Genomic DNA, 7,966 nt, shown 5'->3' with positions numbered 1-7,966 from the left:
CATTTAGAATAAAAATGTGGAGATTTATATTTGATAACATCATGTTCCCTGCATACCATAAATTATTTGGCAATTATAATTTACTAAAAAAAAATATTTAAAAAATACATTGTTTCCATCAACAATTTGTCGCAATAAGACAATTGGGGGGAAAAAATAAATATACAGTTGAAGTCGGAAGTTTACATACACCTTAGCCAAATACATTTAAACTCAGTTTTTCACAATTCCTGACATGTAATCCTAGTAAAAATTCCCTGTCTTAGGGCAGTTAGGATCACCACTTTATTTTAAGAATGTTAAATGTCAGAGAATAATAGATAGAGAATTATTTATTTCATCTTTATTTCTTCATCACATCCATTGGGTCAGAAGTTTACATACACTCAATTAGTATTTGGTAGCATTGCCAATCAATGTTTAACTTAGTCACACGTTTTGGGTAGCCTTCCACAAGCTTCCCACAATAAGTTGGGTGAATTTTGGCCCATTCCTCCTGACAGAGCTGGTGTAACTGAGTCAGGTTTGTAGCCTCTTTGCTCGCACACGCTTTTTCAGTTCTGCCCACAAATTTTCTATGGGATTGAGGTCAGGGCTTTTTGATGGCCACTCCAATACCTTGACTTTGTTGCCTTAAGCCATTTTGCCACAACTTGGAAGTATGCTTGGGGTCATTGTCCATTTGGAAGACCCATTTGCGACCAAGCTTTAACTTCCTGACTGATGTCTTGACATGTTGGTTCAATATATCCACATAATTTCCCAACCTCATGATGCCATCTATTTTGTGAAGTGCACCAGTACCTCCTGCAGCAAAGCACCCCCACAACATGATGCTGCCACCCCCGTGATTCACGGTTGGGATGGTGTTCTTCGGCTTGCAAGCTTCCCCATAACGATGGTCATTATGGCCAAACAGTACATTTTTGTTCATCAGACCAGAGGACATTTCTCCAAAAAGTATGTCTTTGTCCCCATGTGCAGTTCCAAAACCGCCATAAAAGCCAGACTACGGTTTGCAACAGTGGCTTCTTCCTTGCTGAGCAGCCTTTCAGGTTATGTCGACATAGGACTCGTTTGACTGTGGATATAGATACTTTTGTACCCGTTTCCTCCAGCATCTTCACATGGTCCTTTGCTGTTGTTCTGGGATGTATTTGCACTTTCGCACTAAAGTACGTTCATCTCTAGGAGACAGAACGCGTCTCCTTCCTGAGCGGTATGACGGCTGTGTGGTCCCATGGTGTTTATACTTGCGTACTAATTGTTTGTACAGTAGATGAACGTGGTACCTTCAGGCATTTGGAAATTTCTCCAAGGATGAACCAGATTTGGAAGGTCTACAAATTTTTTCTGAGGTCTTGCTGATTTCTTTTGATTTTCCCATGATGTCAAGCAGAGAGGCACTGAGTTTGAAGGTAGGCTTGAAATACATCCACAGTACACCTCCAATTGACTCAAATTAGTCAATTAGCCTATCAGAAGCTTCTAAAGCGATGAAAATTTTCTGGAATTTTTCAAGCTGTTTAAGGCACAGTCAACTTAGTGTATGTAAACTTCTGACCCACTGGAATTGTGATACAGTGAATTATAAGTGAAATAATCTGTCTGTAAAACAATTGTTGGAAAAATGACTTGTGTCACACAAAGTAGATGAACTAACCAACTTGCCAAAACTATAGTTTGTTAACAAGAAATTTGTGGAGGGTTGAAAAACTAGTTTTTAATGACTCCAAGCTAAGTGTATAACGCATAAGAAATATATTTTGCGTTATAAGCGCAGATCTAAAATGCGTTCTTATTGTAATTTCTGCTCAGCGTCACAGACTCATTTTGTGCTTCAGTTTCACTTCTAAACTCTTGAGAAATTCAACAATCAGCATTCTATCAGAGACAGCCTCTGACTGATGTGGAGCTACTGTTCTCCATCATTCTATCAGCAGACAGCACTCTGACTGAGTGGAGCTACTGTTCTCCATCATTCTATCAGCAGACAGCACTCTGACTGATGTGGAGCTACTGTTCTCCACATTCTATCAGCAGACAGCACTCTGACTGAGTGGAGTACTGTCTCCATCATTCTATCAGCAGACAGCACTCTGACTGAGTGGAGCTACTGTTCTCCATCATTCTATCAGCAACAGCACTCTGACTGAGTGGAGCTACTGTTCTCCATCATTCTATCAGCAGACAGCGCTCTGACGATGTGGAGCTACTGTTCTCCATCATTCTATCAGCAGACAGCACTCTGACTGAGTGGAGCTACTGTTCTCCATCATTCTATCAGCAGACAGCACTCTGACTGAGTGGCTACTGTTCTCCATCATTCTATCAGCAGACAGCACTCTGACTGATGTGGAGCTACTGTTCTCCATCATTCTATCAGCAGACAGACTCTGACTGATGTGGAGCTACTGTTCTCCATCATTCTATCAGCAGACAGCACTCTGACTGAGTGGAGCTACTCCATCATTCTATCAGCAGACAGCACTCTGACTGAGTGGAGCTACTGTCTCCATCATTCTAGCAGTAGATTTCTGTTGTAGCAAGCCTACCTTTCTTCCGTACAAATGCAAGATTAACTTTAGCAAAACATTAGGAAATATAGCTGGCTACTTCTTTCTATGATAAACATTAGACACATTAGGAATATAATGACCGGCATCGTTTTTGCAAAAAAAAACCTTTCTTTTTCATTGTAAGCTCTTTTACTTGCGGCTGCCAACAAATAGCGTTGCACTTCTTTGTCACCTGATGACATGAAGCTATTTTCGCTGAATGGTGTGCGTTTTTCTGTGAAGGAAACACTCTAGATGACTTTTCAAACCAAAACAAACACACGACTTTCAATATAAAACGCGACCCCTGTCAATACACAGCTGGCACTCCCGCTTTCTCCTGTTGCGCTATTTACAAAACAAACACCTGACTGGCTCAAAACTGTCCTGGAACTATGGTAAACTTCATAATGTTAAAATAATGTGACAGGTGACATGATGAACGGGGTACTGCACAAGTTGACTGGAGGTATTTACAACAAAAAAAGAAATTGCTACAAATAATAAAATGTATAAAATAAAATAAATAAAAACTTTAAAGGAATTAGTTGATGTAATGAAAAACCATACCATGGCTATTTCAAATACCCCCACGTATATACGGTATTCCGCCCAAGACTATAGCAGTGGACCTCGCCATACGATATCACCACAATACTTTAGGTGCTCATACAATACGTATGATTTATTGCGATTAAATTTTCCAACCATATTGCCTCACCAAATATCTGTTGCAGAGGGACAAGAGAGAGGGCATGAAGAAAACACAGTTTTATATTTAAAAAGAGGAAGAACAAGCAATGATAGAAAAATACTGGAGTTTTGGTGCACGTACACAACTAGCGCAAAAATAATACGATATATTGTCCAAAATGAAAAATCCCGGTATGTACTATCTATTTTTGGATTGTTTCATGACCATGCTCAGTACAAACCCAACAGTCTGTAAAGCTGTACATTAACAAGCAGTCCTACCTTGTGTACCCACTCCGTTGTGTGTAGTTGGAGGGACAGAAGGTCTGGCTTTGACGTAGGCTGTATAATGGCCACTTCTCATAGTCCCACTGTGTTCTACATACCATACAGACTGTAAAGCACCTGAGAGTCTCCCTCCGACACACCCTGAATACAAAACAAAGAAAAACAACAGAACGACAACATAAAATGTCCTGACCATGTAACCAGACCAGGAACCACTCAGAACTCTTATGTCCCATAGTTTACACTAAGATACAGACAAAACATGATTTTTATTTCTACATGGAACTTATTAGCGTTTTATTTATTTGAGTATGTTTTACCTTGCATATGGCAGAGCAGAATGGTGCTACGTCTAGAATGTGGAGGTTAACATGCTGTTCATCTTATCTCTCTCTGCATCATTCTATCAGCAGACAGCACTCTGACTGATGTGGAGCTACTGTTCTCCATCATTCTATCAGCAGACAGCACTCTGACTGACGTGGAGCTACTCCATCATTCTATCAGCAGACAGCACTCTGACTGACGTGGAGCTACTGTCCTCCATCATTCTATCAGTAGTAGTTCTCGTTGTAGCAAGCCTACCTTTCTCCGGTAAAATGCAAGATTAACTTTAAGCAAAACATTAGGAAATATAGCTGGCTACATTCTTTCTATGATAAACATTAGACATCATTAGGAAATATAATGACCCGGCATCGTTTTTGCAAAAAAAGACCTTTCTTTTTCATTGTAAGCTCTTTTACTTGCGAGGCTGCCAACCAAATAGCGTTGCACTTCTGTTGTCACCTGATGACAGTGAAGCTATTTTCTGCTGAATGTGTTGCGTTTTCTGTGAAGGAAACACTCTAGATGACTTTTCAAACCAAACAAACACACGACTTTCAATATAAAACGCGACCCCTGTCAATACACAGCTGSACTCCCGCTTTCTCCTGTTGRGCTATTTACAAAACAAACACCTGACTGGCTCAACTGTCCTGGGGAACTATGGTAAACTTCATAATGTAAAATAATGTGACAGGTGACATGATGAACGTGGTACTGCACAAGTTGACTGGAGGTATTTACAAAAATAAAATAAAATTGCTACAAATAATAAAATTTATTTATAAAAAAATATATATAAAAAGAAAAACTTTAAAGGAATAGTTGATGGTATTGAAAAACCATCCCGTGGCCATTTCCAAATACCCCGGTATACGGTATATACGGTATTCCGCCCAAGACTATAGCAGTGGKCCTCGCCATACGATATCACCACAATACTTTAGGTGCTCATACAATACGTATTACGATACTGTGATTTTATTGCAATTCGATTTTCCAACCATATTGCTCACCAAATATCTGCTGCAGAGGGACAAGAGAGAGGGCATGAGAAAACACGTTAAAAAAAGAATAATTTCTCATGAAAACAAATTGGCTCCCTATTTAAAAAGAGGAAGAACAAGCTATGATAGAAAAATACTGGAGTTTTGGTGCAGGTACAGCCAACTAGCACAAAAATAATACGATATATTGTCAAAATTAAAATCCCGGTATGTAACAGTATCTATTTTTGGATTGTTTCAATGACCATGCTCAGTACAAACCCAACAGTCTGTTAAAGCTGTACATTAACAGCAGTCCTACCTTGTGTACCCACTCCGTTGTGTGTAGTGGAGGGACAGAAAGGTCTGGCTTTGACGTAGGCTGTATAATGGCCACTTCTCATAGTCCCACTGTGTTCTACTATACCATACAGACTGTAAAGCACCTGAGAGTCTCCCTCCGACACACCCTGAATACAAAACAAGAGAAAACAACAGAACGACAACATWAAAAATGTCCTGACCATGTAACCAGACCAGGAACAACTCAGAACTCTTATGTCCCATAGTTTACACTAAGATACAGAACAAAACATTGATTTTTATTTCTACATGTAACTTATTAGCGTTTTATTTATTTGAGTATGTTTTTACCTTGCATATGGCAGAGCAGAATGGTGCTACGTCTAGAATGTGAGGGAAGTTAACATGGCTGTTCATCTTACACACACTGTATCCAATCTGGACCGGAACAGAGGCAAAGACAGAGGGAGGGACAGAGGTAGGGACAAGTTACACACTTGAAAATCACTCGGAAAGTACTCAGACCTCTTGACTTTTTCCACATTTTGTTACGTTACAGCCTTATTCTAAAATGTATTAAATAAAAAATGTTTGTCAATCAACACACAATACCCCATAATGACAAAGCGAAAACAGATTTTTGGAATTTATAAAAAAACAACAAAAAAAAACACCTTCTTTACATAAGTATTCAGACCCTTTGCTAGGAGAACTCTTTGGCCTGAATGCCAAGAGTTCACATCTGGAGGAAACCTGGCACCATCCCTACGGTGAAGCATGGTGGTGGCAGCATCATGCTGTGGGGATGTTTTTCAGCAGCAGGGACTGGGAGACMAGTCAGGATTGASGGAAAGATGAACGGAGCAAGTACAGAGAGATGCTTGATGAAAACCTGCTCCAGAMKYCWCAGYACCTCAGACTGGGGTGAAGGTTCATCTAACAGGACAACGACCCTYAGCACACAGCCAAGACAATGCAGGAGTGGCTTCGGGACAAGTCTCTGAATGTCCTTGAGTGGCCCAGCCAGAGTCCGGACTTGAACCCGATCAAACATCTCTGGAGAGACCTGAAAATAGCTGTGCAGTGACGCTCCCCATCCAACCTGACAGGCCTTGAGAGGATCCGCAGAGAAGAATGGGAGAAACTCCCCAAATACAGGTGTGCCAAGCTTGTAGTGTCATACCCAAGAAGACTCAAGGCTGTAATCGCTGCCAAAGGTGCTTCAACAAAGTACTGAGTAAAGGGTCTGAATACTTATGTAAATGTGACATTTAATTACTATTTATTTTTATTTTTTTACAAATGTGCAAAAATGTCTAACAACGTATTTTTGCTTTATCAATATGAGGTATTGTGTGTAGATAGACGAGGGGGAAAAAACTTTTGAATAAGGCTTATAATGTAACAAAATGTGGAAAAAGTCAGGGGGTCTGAATACAACTGTAGCAACTTCAGAAGTAAGATAGCGTTTCTTAATAAAAGCGTTCTGTATTACCCTGCGCTATGGGCAACAAGGTAGTAAACTTCCTGAATACAGGGTACCATTTCAGACACAACCAACAGTGTAGTGTATGACCCTGACCTGATCAGGCAGAGTGACCACCAGGCTGGGGCTGGTGTGGTTGATGATCCTGCTGTGGAAGTAGTCACTACAGGAGGCCAGTACAGAGCAGTGGGCCCTGAACGTCCTGCCACCTGCCACGAGTGTAACATCACACAACACATCCCTCAGTCTCTGGTCGTTGAGACGCGTCAGGACGTGGGAACTATGAACCGCAGACTGGAATGTGAACACGGAGGTACGGTCGCCCCTGAGAGACATGGTGGTGACAAGCTGCTGGGACAAATATCAGACCAGACATAAACAAGATAAATAGACACGAACAACTGTTGGGATTGTAAACTATGAATTCCCTCTAATAATTGTATATTAGTAATATATTCTCTACTATTGGCCGAATCAATGTCCAATTAAAAGCCTTTGTGTCCGTTGTGTGTTTGTGCGTTTTCCTGGGGTTGAGCAATAGCAGGAAATGCTGATTCATGCTTAGGCAAGTGAAGGAGAAGCATCGTTTTTTTTGTTCGTTCTAGACTTCTTTAAAAACAGTTTTGGATATTGCCGAGTTTCATTTCTTAGTTTTAAATTATCCTCATTCTTCAATATGACTAAAACAAAACACATGAAGTTACCTCAACATAAGTCTAATTCTAGGTATAATAGCAGAACTGTATCAAATAGCTAACATCGAGATAGACTATGAGGATCCATACCCTCCCTATAGAAAGCGGATCAACCGATAAAATAACATTTTTCTTTTTTTTGCAACGTTATATTGATTCACACACTACTTTCACAACAGGACAACGGGAATAACGCGCAAACGCGATTTGGAACTTTCTTCTCGCATTGGACAGAGTTTACAAGCAGTCACAATGTATCGTTCCATTCCTACCTCACTGTCTAGAATAAACACATTATTTCACTTACCTGTCATGTCACCGAGATGACAGTTCCATTTAATGTTACATCAGTTTATGATAAAATGCTGCTTTCGGTTGGTCTACATTCCACTGGTGAAACAAAATATCATGTGACAATAAACGTATGCATGCACCAGGAAGTATTTGGCGTTACTCTATTTGACCAAAGATTGTCTATTATATTGACAAGACAGTCAAGTGACCGCTCAAACAATGCAAATACGTCCTCAAAGATGGAAGGCAGGCGAGATCAGGTGGGTCCATTCGAGCCAATGAGAGGGCAGATACAAGTGAAAAACAGGTCATAGAGATAAAGGATTTTGTATCTGT

At 40.3% G+C, this 7,966-nt stretch overlaps 1 protein-coding gene across 1 annotated transcript in view; it reads right to left on the bottom strand.

Annotated features, from left to right (window-relative positions):
* usp16 (ubiquitin specific peptidase 16) overlaps nt 1-7,966 on the bottom strand; it is a 45,345-nt gene that overhangs the window by 3,935 nt on the left and 33,444 nt on the right. The window contains 2 exon segments of the mRNA XM_070440104.1: nt 5,175-5,322; nt 5,507-5,593. Of these exon segments, the coding sequence (XP_070296205.1) occupies nt 5,175-5,322; nt 5,507-5,593 (235 nt within the window).

The sequence above is a fragment of the Salvelinus sp. IW2-2015 genome, unplaced genomic scaffold (genome assembly GCF_002910315.2).
Source record: "Salvelinus sp. IW2-2015 unplaced genomic scaffold, ASM291031v2 Un_scaffold2223, whole genome shotgun sequence".
In the NCBI taxonomy this organism is placed as follows: Eukaryota; Metazoa; Chordata; class Actinopteri; order Salmoniformes; family Salmonidae; genus Salvelinus; species Salvelinus sp. IW2-2015.
The sequence above is the reverse complement of the archived record's forward strand: the minus strand, read 5'-3'. Positions and strand labels throughout refer to the sequence as shown.